Source organism: Spermophilus citellus (assembly GCF_964194105.1).
Source record: "Spermophilus citellus genome assembly, chromosome: 2".
Lineage (NCBI taxonomy): Eukaryota > Metazoa > Chordata > Mammalia > Rodentia > Sciuridae > Spermophilus > Spermophilus citellus.
The window spans coordinates 190,231,952-190,246,096 of NC_138183.1; the positions used below are offsets into that span (position 1 = coordinate 190,231,952).

The window sequence follows — 14,145 nt, forward strand, 5'->3', positions numbered from 1 at the left end:
TTAAAGGAAATACTGTCATTTGTGACAATATGAATGATCCTGGGACATATTGTGTTAATGAAATAAGCCAGGCACAGAAAGAAATGCCCCATGTTCTTACTTAAACGTGGAATATAAAGACTCGAACCCACAGCAACAGAGAGTAGAATGGTGGTTATGTGGCTTGTAGTTATTGGGTAGATAGGAGAGAAATTGGTCAACCTTAAAAAAAAATTCAGTTAGAAGAAAGGGTTTAAAGAAATCTATTGTACAAGATAGTCTTATTAAGAAAAATATATTACATACTTAAAAATTGCTAATAGATTTTAAGTGTTCTTACCACAAGAAATAAGTATGTGAAGTAATAAATGTTAAGTTGCTTGATTTAGCTATTCTTCATGGTTTACTTACATTAAAACATCATATTGTACACAATGAATATATGTAATTTTTATTTGCCTAATTAGTTAATAACTTAAACTATGATTGACAGCAGTGAAAAGAAAAATTTATACCTGTGTGACAACTTGGGAGTTTTTAGTGCAAATAGATTTTTTTTTTTAAAGAGAGAGTGAGAGAGGAGAGAGAGAGAGAGAGAATTTTTAATATTTATTTTTTAGTTGTCGGCGGACACAACATCTTTGTTGGTATGTGGTGCTGAGGATCGAACCTGGGCCGCACGCATGCCAGGCGAGTGCGCTACCGCTTGAGCCACAACCCCAGCCCTGCAAATAGATTTTTGCTTTAGAAATATAATTTGGTTTATGTCAGTGGTTATATATTTATGTATGAATGTATGTATGTATGTATGTATTTATTTATTTATTTATTGGTACTAGGGATATAATCTATGGCACTTTACATCATTGGTTGTTTTATACCTATACAATGGTGTAGAATTAAAACGTAAGTTTAAAACTTAATCTCTTTAATTCTTTTAAACACATTTGGGAAGAGGATAGTGAAAAATGGATAAACTGTGTGTTCTGTCTGCTTTGCTTAAATCAGTTATGTGGTTATATCATATTTCTTGTGATGGAGAAATATTATTATTATTTAGAAACATATTAAGACATTTTTGTTTTTTCAGTATCTCTGTGAGTGTCAGTTTGATGACAATCTTAAATTCAAGAATATTATTAATGAGGAAGATGCTGATACTATGCGTCTCCAGCCAATTGGGCGAGACAAAGATGGCCTTATGTACTGGTACCAGTTGGATCAAGATCATAATGTCAGAATGTACATAGAAGAACAAGATGATCAAGATGGCTCTTCATGGAAATGCATTGTCAGGTATTCTTTATTGGAATCTCTACATTTATTTACATGATTCTTACTTTCATCTCCTCTCTATTAATGTGATCTTTGAGGCAAGGGTGGACCTTTTAATGGGATTGTTGAATTTCCAGGGCCTAACCTAGAGCCCAAAACAGTGTCTTTATTAGGTACTTAATTCGTTATTTGTCAAATAAATTTAAGTATTTGGCAGTTCAATCCAAATCAGGACATAAGTCTGTACTTCAAAAAGCCATAATCTGAATAATAATATTGTGTAATAGTATTTGTAAAAGTATATATTCTTAGATAAAAACACCAGAAAAGCATTTTTTTTGTTCTATCATGTTCTATTAGGCATTGCTTATTTATTTCTAACTGAAGTTGCCCAACATATTTTATCACCATATGTTTTCTTTTTTTAATGCTTTTTTTTTAAAGAGACAGAATTTTTTAGTATTTACTTTTTAGTTTTCGGTAGACATAACATCTTTATTTTATTTTTATGTGGTGCTGAAGATTGAACCCATCGCCCCGTGCATGCCGTGTTACCGCTTGAGCCACATCTCCAGCCCCACCATATGTTTTCTAATTTGCTGTGTACAAATTTATTTATTGGTTTCTAAAGAACATTATGATTTCTTGTCCTAGTCCTTTTAAAATGTTTTGATATTTCATTTTTTTGACAAAGTTATTTAAACAGATATAGTATACAATCTTGAAATATAACTTTTTTAAAAATCGTAAGATACAGCAAAAGGGAAAGAGGGGAAGGGAGGGGGCATGGGGTTAGAAAAGACGATGGAATGAGATGGACATCGTTACCCTAAGTATATGTATGAAAACACAAATGGTGTGACTAATTTGTGTACAACCAGAGATATGAAAAATTGTGTTCTACATATGTAATATTAATTGTAATGCATTCTTTCATCATATATAACAAATTAGAATTTAAAAACAAGATGAAAAAAATCATAAGTGAAACTGGGATATTTTCTTGAGAATATTTATGTCTAATTTTTTATCTTTTAACTTTTTTAGAAATATTTCATTTATGGCCATAGTATATTTTAATTTTGAAAACATCGTGGGGCTGGGGATGTGGCTCAAGCGGTAGCATGCTCGCCTGGCATGCGTGGGGCGCTGGGTTCAATCCTCAGCACCACATAAAAATAAAATAAAGATGTTGTGTCGACCAAAAACTAAAAAATAAATATTAAAAAAAAAAATAGAAAACATCATGGATCCTATAAAGTAGGGAGAACTCATGAATATCTAACTGCTGGCTTATGCAAAGCTCCTTTTGACATTAGCGTATATCTGTTTTTGCTCCTTTTTACTTTTAGCATTTTTTTAGTGATTACTTCTTAATTTATAATATTTGTATAGATCAGAAAATCTCAACTTTATTCTCTAAGAATAAATGTGAAAGGATTGAATTCTTTGGGTATTTTTTATATGCACATATAACTACATGATTCTCTTTGTAGTTCTTTCTTTTTTCTTTTAATATTTTTAGTTGTAGATGGACACAATGCTTTTATTTATATGTGGAGCTGAGGATCGAACCCAGTGCTTCACATGTGCTAGGCAAGTGCTCTACCATTGAGCTACAACCTTAGCTCTGGAGTTCTGTTCTTGAGATTTTACCAGCATGTCGGTGATTCCTCATATCAACCTATAGTTGTTTTAAAAATATTCTGTCCTAGTCTGTTGACCAAGAAAATAGCGCAGAGAAAAATAATTATAATTACTGTTGTTGAGTCATACATGTTTAAAACAACTAATGTTTTAAGTAGATTATACCCTAATGCATGATGTAAAATTTTGAGTTAACATTTAATCTGGGTTTCTCCATTTACTATCTGTAGGCACTTCATTTCTCTCAGAGCTGATTTCCTGTGCTTTAAAACAAAGATTTTTATACTTCCCTAAAAAGTTGTTGTGAGGAATTTATGAAAAATGATGCTAATACCATAAAAGCACTCTGTAAATATTTGCTTTTTTCTTTGTAGCTTTTAAAAGTATTGGCTATTCTTTTTCTTTAAAAAAAAAAAAAAAAGGACTGGGGTTGTGGCTCAGTGGCAGAATGCTTGCCTCGCAGATATGAGGTACTAGGTTGAATCCTCAGTACCACATCAAAATTGAATATACAAAATAAAGATATTGTGTCCATGTATAACTAAAAAATATTTTAAAAATACTTTTTTTTGGGCTGGGGATGTGGCTCAAGCAGTAGTGCGCTCGCCTGGCATGCGTGCGGCCTGGGTTCAATCCTCAGCACCACATACAAATAAAGATGTTGTGTCTGCTGAAAACTAAAAAATAAATATTAAAAAAATTCTCTAAAAAAAAAAAAAACTTTTTTTTGTAGTTGCATTTTTTTTGGTAGTTTATTTTTATGTGGTGCTTAGGATTGAACTCAATGCCTTACAAGTGCTAGGCAAGCCTTCCGCCACTGAGCTACACGCCATCCCTCAGCATTGGCTTTTCTAACCCCAAAGATTCAAACTTAGTTTCTTCATTGAAGAAAGGTCCAGATCCTTCTTTTACAAACTCTTCTCACTCTTGACTATTCCCCAGACATTATTCTCTATGCTTCTGCTTCCTTTTTCTGTGTTTAAATTTCATTTAAGTGGTGTGTGTGTGTGTGTGTGTTTGTATGTGTATTGAACCAAGGGACACTCTTATCACTGAGCTACATCCCAGACCTTAAAAAAGTTTCAAAACATGTTTTTATTAAGTTGCCAGTGTTGGTAACTTGAAATCCACCTGCCTCGTCTTCATCCAACTGGGATTATAGTCATGTGCCACCATGCCTGCACACTTCTGCATTTTTATTTCTTTTTAAATCCTCTTTCTATGTGTAAATATGTATATGGTAATCATAAAATGGTGTATGTATGTGGGAAGTGTTCAGAAGCATATGTTCACACAGAAGTTCTGAACACAGTTTTCTTATGTTCAGAACCACAGAAGAACCAGTTCTTCAGTGAATTGTTGGCAGATTAGTTTTAGCCGTTTTGAAGATCTTTATAAATAAGTTATCTGTAACTGCACATTTTCCTGGGAACTTTGCCCAAATAATGTAGAAATATTTAGAACTATTCAGAAACCATTGGGGGTTGTTGATTCTGATTTTGGATAATAAAATCCAGTTTTTGAACACTTGATTGACTCACTGATATTCTTTTTTTTTTCCTTCACTAAATTTATAGATTTTTATTACATACCAACTTGTATAATAGGCCACGTGCTAAAAAGCAGCTTGGGATTTAGTAGTAAACGGTACAGCTCTGACATTTCTAGCTGGGTTTTAGGTACCTGTGAAATGTCTTATATTGCAAAGAATAGCTTTTAATTATAAATGTGTAAGTATTTTCTGGAGAAGAACAATAGTTTTCCTCAAATTCGCAGATATCATATATAAATGAGCTGTTTTGTAGCATGGCATTTCAGATAGCTTTAACTTACCAACACAGTGAACCTACTATTAACATGTCTTCTCCATATAAGTCCATTTTGTGCAGGTTAAATGTGAAAAGCATAATGTTCTTTTTGCTTCCTTACAAACTCAATAGGGGGCTGTGGGTCTAGCTCAGAGATAGAGTGCTTGCCTAGCATACTTGAGGCCCTGGATTTGATTCTCCATCAACACCAGTGGGAGGCAGGGGGAAGATACCACTTGTCATGAATATGTATTTGGTACCAAAAATAATGTGAAGTATCATCCCACTTGCCTCAGGTAAGATCATACCTGGAATATAGTATTTATTAATGTAGTGAAGGAGCAAGTCCCTTAGGGGAAAAAAATTTAAAAAAAAAAGATGAATGAAATGAAAATGCTTAATATAGCAGAAACTTAGGGATACATAACTCTCTTCACATATTTAAAGAATTCATTTGTGGAATACTTGCTCACAGGCTGAGCCATGATCAGTGGATATATATTAGGGGGATGTAGAACTGTGCTTGATAAGAGCAAAAACACTTACTTACATTACAGAGACATAATTGTCTTAAGACTGATAAATACTGTCAAGCATTCTCTAAAACTGGAGGTATATATGAAGTGGGGTTTTAAAGAGGGATTAATCTTTTTTAACAAGAAATTTAGAAAGAAACACAAGTGATAGGAAAGAGTAAATAAAGCAAGTGGAATTATGACTTTCATTTAATCAGCTATATTTAGATATTTTTCTTAAATTGTGAATTGTATTTTTTACTAGCAAAATGAAAATCCTGCTTCTTTTCCTTAAAGCAATTTCTTTAAAATAATACTGTTACTTTCTTAGAGATCATTTGTTGTTAGAAATCTGTTTCTGACTAGTTTTTAATAGATAAGGAAAATAATGTAGTCTTCAGAATTTTGGTTTTTTTAAAGCCAGTAGTCAGCCTTTTTAAATGATTGACAGATTTGTAAAAATAATTGAGCACTGCAACTTAAAAATTATATGGAGGCCTGATGTTGTGGCTCAGCATTAGAGAGCTCTCCTAGCACGTGTGAGGCCCAGGGTTCAATCCTCAGTACCACATAAAAATAAATAAAACAAAGGTATTTTAATAAATATTAAAAAAACAAATAGAGTATGTTTATAAAAATGAAAATCCACTAAACTTTACATATTTGATCCTCCACTAAAAATATGTCATAGCATCACCGTAGTTTTATATCTTAGTTAAATAGCAATTTCCATTTTTGCTTGTTACAAAATTATTAATGTATATGAGATGGATTGGAAGCAGTTAATTTATATATGTAGAATTTTATTTTAAATTTGAAAAGATATGAGATTACAGTAGAATAAAAGTAAAGGTTGTTAAATTTTATTGAGCTATATGAAATTGTCAACATTTTGAACTTTTTTTAACCTGCAAAAATGGCAGTTTTGTATGGTTTAGTCAGGTGTTAATAAAGTTTTAATAACAAAAATATATATTATCTAGCCAGTGTCTTCCTTGTTCCAGAAAATATCAAAACTGAATTGTCACAGAAGAAAATATTTGTTATAATTAGTTAATCTCTAATTAGGTCCCCATGAGAGAGGATAAAATATTTTTATGCCAAATAATATATAATAAATGATATTATTCGCCATAATAGTTAAGAGAATTTCTTTATGAGTGAAAAAGATCAGCAAAGAATGTGAATATGACAAAAATATGATAATATTTGTTTAGTAGTGATAGAATTTTCACAAATAGAGGGCTTAAATAGAGGAGACTTTATCAGGTGTTTCTTTAGGATCAGAGGGGCACTATAATGTGGTTAGGTTCCAAGTCTATTAAGGAAGATGAAGTTTAATGCAGATTGTTCAACATGAAGAATATGTTTGTATAGCTAATATTCATAAGAAAAACTAATCCAGCATTATTATTCATGAGAGAGTTTCCATTGAAAATCACCATGAGGTACCACTGCCTCTAAAAATGTCTAGAAGAAAAATGACAATACCAAATGTTAGCAAGAAAATAGAGCAGCTAGAACTCTACATCTTGGTTGGTAGTAGAAATGAAAAATGGTACAAACATCATTATAAGTTTGGTAATTTCTTGAAATGTTAACACATAGATATCCTGTAACCCATCAATTTAACCTCTATTTATTTATATTAGAGAAATGAAAACCCATCTTCAAAAACCTTGTATAAGAATATTCATAGCATCTTTTTCCTTAGCAGTACTCATGGATCACTACTAAGTATTGAAAAGGAATGACCTCATACTATGTTGATTTGCCTCAAAATCCCCTTGTTTGATTACATTTATTTTAAGCTTTGGAATTAATAAAGCTGATAACCAATGGTTTAGTAATCAAAACTCTGATCTCTTTCCTCTTTGGTAGGGGAAAGGGATTCAGTAGGAATTAAATTTTTAAAGACTTGTGATGATAAACACAAACAAAGCAATGGAGAAGTTCATTAATGAATGATAAACACAAACAAAGCAATGGAGAAGTTCATTAATGAATTTGACAGGGTCATCAATATTGAAAATCTGAAACCAGAACAAGTGTGTAATGCTGACAAAAGGCCTCAGAAATACACTGATACAGGTGGTGAGTCAGCCCTACAAGAATTAAGGATGCCAAGGAAAGAGTATCCAGTTGCATGTGCTAATGAAGCAGGCTTAAGAAGTGTAAACTTTGATGGGAAAAAGCTTGTGCACCTGTTTTATAGGGATGAATTTCCTACCATTTCATTAATATGCTAACATTTTTTTTTTTTACCATCCTCTAGACTGGATGATAACCTCAAGATTTTATTATTCCTTGACCACTGATCTGCTCATCCTCCAAATGATAATCTTTTCAGAAATAATGTTTATGCCATGTACTTTCCCTTAAATGGGGACTTATTAATTCAGCCATGTGATGAAATATCCTTAGATCCATGAAGAATAAATTTTAAAAAACACTTTCTTGAACAGCAGGCTAGCAGAAGTAAACAGAAGTGCAGGTGTGGAAATTTTTAAAAAGGGGTTTATTTTTCCAGTGCCTTATGTGGTGTTGCCAATGCTTGGAACACAGTGATTAATGATATGCCTCCTGGCTTGACCAATGTCTTGCAGCTGTGTTCAGTGATTTTGTTGAATAAAGAGATGACTTTGAAGCATTCTGCATTATCAACTAAGAAATGTTTTTTACCTCCTGCCATATGCAAAAAAAAAAAAAGAAATAACTTTAGAATCTGATGTTTAGCTGGAATAAGGACATATCTTAAGTTTATAAAATTGATGAGACTCCAGTTGTCCAATCATTGACTGTTGATGTAATAGTCAAAATCGTTATAAATCAAGGTAATCCTGAATTTGTTAACAAGGAAGGTGATGCTGTTAATTCTGCAAAGTAAGTTTCTATAATTGGAATCATCAAGATTCATGTAAGTCTTATTGAAGGACTAGAGCACTATGGATTAATAATAAAACAAGAGGGAGTTTTCAAGACGGCAGAATAGAGGAGATCGTGTTCCTGGCTGCTTGGCGTAGTGAAACCAAGAAAACTGACAGGCAGCTTCTAAGGAAGGTAGGTGAACAAAAAAAAGAGAGACTTTACTGGTGTTTAAAACTGAACAGTCATAGCAGATGGGGGACTTAGGAGTTTGGATATAATAAAATTAGGAAAAAATCCCCAGAAGCACAGCTGTTGCCACAGCCAGGCTGGAAGCTCCAGCCGGAGAAGTCCCTCCATGAGCATAATAGAGGGATAAGAAATTAAAGGAACCCATATTTTTGGAGGCTGGAGGCGTGTCTGGGTATGGAGCATTTAGAGTTCTAGGACATTTCCCGGCAAACCTGAAGAACTTGCTGCATGATACCCGTGTGAGGGAAAAGAAGCTGCCATCTCTCCAGGCAGCATATGGAGGAGAAAAGAAGGAAACATTTTGAAGCTGTACACTGGGGGCTGGCTGCTGAAGGACCCAATTCCTGGCAAACTTAGTTTAGCCCAAAATACAAGCCCATTAAACACATGCTGCATGACATAGAGTGTGCATAAGTGACCAGGAGAAAATCAAACATGGAGAGAGGTATACACAGGTTGCAGAAACCCACCAGGCTCTTCCCCTCCCCCTCCAATCCCCTGCTTGCAGGACCTGTTGGGAGAGATTCATCTGGCCAGGAACTCCTAAGGGCAGGGGAGGGAGAAGTTGGAAATTGAACCCATGACCAGGAAACATAGGGTCTGCAGGTGATGTAAGGGACTAAGATTTGCCCCACCATCACCACCACACAAGTGGATCCTAGGGGAGCAGTCTTCCAGCATGGACCAGGGTGCTGGAGGTATGCTGATTAAATTCTCCAAACCAGTTAACTTTCAGTGAAGCTCCTGGAATCTGCCCTAAACCTAAACCCTGCCTCTAAGAATTCTGCAATGGGATTACCTCTCTCATTCCAGCAATCCAGAGGGTGGAGCATCATACTCCAGAAGACCCCACCCAAAACTGCTTAGAAGAGATACAAACCAAAGAGAATATTTTGAATTCCATTGGAAAGAATTTTAACTTTTCATCAAGATTTTTTTCTTTTTCTTTCTTTTTTAAATTCTTGTTCATTGTTTAAGTGAGAAATTAATGGTACATGGCCATTTATATAGTCTCCTATTTTTTTTCTCTTCTCATCACTAGAATTTTTGAAGTCAGATATTTTCATGGATTAGTTTTTTGTGAACTAGAATGTTTGATTAGTATATTTTGGTTTTGTTTTGTATTTGTTTTAATTTAAAAAATTTTTTTGTTTTATATATATATTTTTTTCTCCTATTTCCCTTGATTCTCTTTTCTTCCACTGACAGCCAGTCTCTACTGTTCTCTTTCACTCTTACTTTAATCTTTTTCTTCTGTCTTCTCTCCTACTCCCACATAGTCATCTCATTCTCTATCACTTCTGTTTTCTCTGTGTCCACCATTTGAAAATGTAAACCCTTTTGCAAACTTGCTGTTTTTATTATAGGCAATAACTGATCATTTAATTTCTGTTTATTGTGATAAATTACATTGTAGATATTATGGTAGAAATTATTTGGTTTAATGCTATAAATTGTTTGTATTGGTTGTTGCTATTCCTTGTCTCCCCCTAAAGAGTGAGGTATTGGAAACCTTTAGGGATGCTATAAATCCACAGGGTAGAAATTTTACAGATCCATACAGTTAGATGGGTAGACACACAAATAACAAGAAAAAGCAAGGAAACAAATCACCCCAAGCAAACAAAGATACCTGAATAACACCACTGTGGAAGAAATGTCAAAGAAGTTTAAAATGTACATAGTTAAACTGATCTGCAAAGTATAGGATGATGTAAGAGAACAAATACAGGTAGCAAAAGATAACTTCAATAAAGAGATTCTGAAGAAAAATCAAGCAGAAGTCCTTGAAATGAAGGAAACAGTAAACCAAATTAAAAATTCAATAGAAAGCATCACCAACAGACTAAACCACTTGGAAGACAGAACCTCAGGCAATGAGGACAAAATAGAGTGAACCACAGAGAGAGGATGTTAAGAAACCATTAGTAGAATTTCCAAGAACTATGGAATAATATGAAAAGACCAAATTTAAGATTTATTGGGATGGATGAAGGTGCAGAGATAATAACCAAAGGCATACACAATCTTTTCAATGAAATAATACCAGAAAATTCCCCAAATCTAAAGAAAGAAATGGGAAATCAAATACAAATGGCTTTCAGGACCCCCAAACATGTGCATAATTACAACAGACCCACATCAAAACACATCATTATGAAAATACCTAGTATACAGAATAAGGATAGAATTTTTTAAAAATAGTAGGCTAATACAGATATCAGTTGGTTTCTTAACCCAGATCCTCAAAGCTAGGCAGTGCTAGAATAACATATCAAGCTCTGAAAGAAAATGGATTCCAACCAAGAATCCTATGTCCAGCAAAATTAAGTTTCAGATTTGAAATTGAAATAAAATCCTTCCATGATAAAACAAAAACTAATAGAATTCTCAACCAGAAAGCCTGCATTTCAAAATATTCCATGCATATGAAATAAAAAATATATGAAAACCAACAAAGGGAAGAACTACAGTAAAGGAACAGTCAATCAAAGGAGAAACTTAATTCAGGAATAAACCAAAATGACTGGGTGTACAAATCACATCTCAATAATAACCCTGAATGTTAATGGTCTAAACTCATCAATCAAAAGACATAAACTGACAGATTGGATTTAAAAAACAAACAAACAAAAAAAAACCCCAACAATATGCTGTCTCTAAGAGACTCACTTCAATCTACAGATTGAAGGTGAAAGAATGGGAAAAAACATATCACATGGATTGCATAAACAAGCAAGGTTTTCTATGCTCATATCTGATAAAAGTGGTCTTCAGGCCAGTGTAAATCAGAAGGGACAAAGAAAGGCAGTTCATATTGGTTAAGGGAATTATATATCAACAAGACATAACATTCATAATATTAATGCCCCAAACAATGGAGTATCTTCATTCATCAAACGAACTTCTCAACTTCAAGACTCAAATAGATCACAACATCTTAATACTGGGTGACTTTAACACACCTCTCTCACTACTGAAGACACTTTCCAAACAAAAACTAAATAAAGAAACTATAGAAATAAATAATACAATCTATAATTTAGATTTAACATATATATTATAATATATATGTAATATTTCATCCATCAATGAGTGAATACATTTTCTTCTCAGCAGTACATGGATCCTTCTTTAATATAGATCATGTTATGTAAGCTATCACATATGTTGGCATAAATTGTAATATTACCTTAATATATTTTTAGCATCTGTAGGGTTACTTTGATAACTTCTGTTCCATTATTTTTGTGTTCTTGCTTTTTTCTTGATTAGACTTGTTTGATTTATATTAACTTTTAGCTGTATCATTTCTTCTCTATTTCATATAATTCTTCTACACTTATTTTTTCCTTCCTACTACTTAATTTGAAAATAATTTGATTGTTATTCTAGTTTCTTTCTGATACAAGTACTTTAAGTTATAAATGTTCACGTGAGTACTGTTTCATCTGAGAGATCCTAATACTTTCAGCTTTTATTATCACTTAGTTCAAAGTACTTTTTATTTACTTTCCTTGTGCTTTCTTCCTTGACCTCAGAGATTAAGTGTGCCATTTAATTTTGAAACGGTTGACATGGGGTGGGATTCTATGTATCTTAAGGTGATTGATTTCTAATGTAATAAATCATGCAGGAAACACAGTCTGCATGATTTCAAATTTAAGCAAAGAAATGCTTTTTGTATTGATTGTATTAGTTATATACATGTTACTCATCAAATTGCATACTTCAAATATGTACACTTTATTGTACTTCAGTTTTACTTAATAAAGAATATGGAAAAAATATGCAATAATGTTAGTTTATAACACCAAAGACTTCTAAAACAAAAACAGTTGTTCATGATGCATATAACTCTGGAAGAAACATTTTAAAAAGCCATCCAGCAGAATGTTTCTTCATCCCTAGAAGACTCACCTCGTTGGTCCTTGAACTGCTTCTGGTATTTCTTCTCACATTAGAAAACACAAAATCAGTGCACATTAACATTTTAATCAAAACATTATTGTAGGTGGAGGTTGGAACCTGTTTATTGTTTTGTGAAACAGCTTGCATAGGCTATTGTGCTGCGTAGTAACCCTGAATACATCAATTTTTTTTAAACTATATGAATGATATACTCTGTGTGTGTGTTTTTAATACTGGGGATTGAACCCAGGGATGCTTTACTACTGAGCCACATCCCCAGCCCTTTTTATTTTTTACTTGAAATAGCGTCTCTCTCACTAAGTTGTTTAGACCCTTGCTAAGTTGCTGAAGTTGGCCTCAAACTTGTGATCCTCCTGCCTCAGCCTTCTGAGTTGCTGGAATTACAAATGTATGTCACCATACCTGGCAATAATTTTTATTCGTATGTGAATAAGTATAAGAAAGTGATTGCTTTTTGGTAGTATATAAACTCAGAGACAGGAATGATGATGATGCCAAATATCTTAAGACTGTCCACATGGAGGCTGAGATAGTGACACCTTTGTTTTCTGATGTCTGTGTGTACAAGTGTTGTTTAATATTCAAAATGATTAAAAATATGGAAATTACCAATTGTATGTAGGAAGCATGTATAAAAATGAACTTTTGGTTTAGACTTGGGTCTCATCCATATGATATCTCTCTATGCATGTGTACATATTCCAAAATCAGAAAAATCTGAAACCTAAAACACTTCTCATTCCAAGCATTTCAGAAAAGGAATATTCAGTGTGTATATGACTTATCTAGGGGCACCTAGACATGTTGTTTATGGACAAGTATTACTTTCATTCATTAAACATTTTTTTAGAGTCCACTTAATCCAACTTCACTCTCAAGCAGTAGAGTCTAGCTGGCATAGATCTGGACATGGATGGGATTGGGGATATATGACACAACTGAAAACTAACAATGTCATCTAAATTACGTGGAATTCAAGGTACATGCACAGTTCTTTGAGAACTTGGCCGAAGAAAGTCATGTTTTGATTACCTTAGTATCAGCTCTAGAGCTAAGTTTCTGAACTCTATTTCACACTCACCATCTCATATTCTTTGTTTGAGCAGGAAAATTATCCAAGTGAGTTCTCTTATTTTTGAGTAGCATTTAAAGTAACCATACTACACTTCTGCTTTTGCTAGAAAAAATAATTTGTGGATTAGAATTTTTTTTTTTTTTTTTAGAGAGAGAGAATTTTTTTTTTTAATATTTACTTTTCAGTTTTTGGTGGACACAACATCTTTATTTTTATGTGGTGCTGAGGATCAAACCCAGTGCCCCGCACATGCCAGGCAAGTGCATTACCGCTTGAGCCACATCCCCAGCCCCAAGAATTTTATTTATGGGGGATTTCCTTGTATTGTTAAATGAAACTGAGTTCTCATGTTTAGGTATAAATCATCATTGGCAAAACAAAATCATTAACTAAACCCTTTTGTTTTTGAACTTATTAGAGCTTTTTGCCATAATTATTCAGAAAGTTCTAGATCATAATTTTATAAAAGTATAAGATGCTACTATCTCTGAAGATTGAAAAAATTATTTCCAATTAACTTTATTTAAAAAAATACTCTTTTTTAAAAGTTTTTTTTAGTTGTAGCTTAGAAACTACTTCTTCAATCAAGTTTTGCATTGATGATAATCTCCTTAGAGATTACAGAATATTTTTCAGTGATTAATTTCTGGTTTTTGTTTAGTGTCCTATTTTTTGCTTTCATTCAAAGAGATACGCATTGCTTTTCTAATCAGTAGAGAGAATAATTTCAGTTATATTGTGCATGTAACTATGAATCCCAATATTAGATATAATTATAACATGCCTTTCTTTTTTG

General features: G+C 33.1%; 1 protein-coding gene across 1 annotated transcript in view; it reads left to right on the forward strand.

Annotated features, from left to right (window-relative positions):
- The window catches only part of RSF1 (remodeling and spacing factor 1), a 172,458-nt gene that overhangs the window by 90,740 nt on the left and 67,573 nt on the right, over positions 1-14,145 (forward strand). Inside the window, exon 4 of the mRNA XM_081280016.1 lies at positions 1,070-1,275. Within this exon, the coding sequence (XP_081136142.1) occupies positions 1,070-1,275 (206 nt within the window). The remainder of the gene's footprint in view (positions 1-1,069; positions 1,276-14,145) is intronic.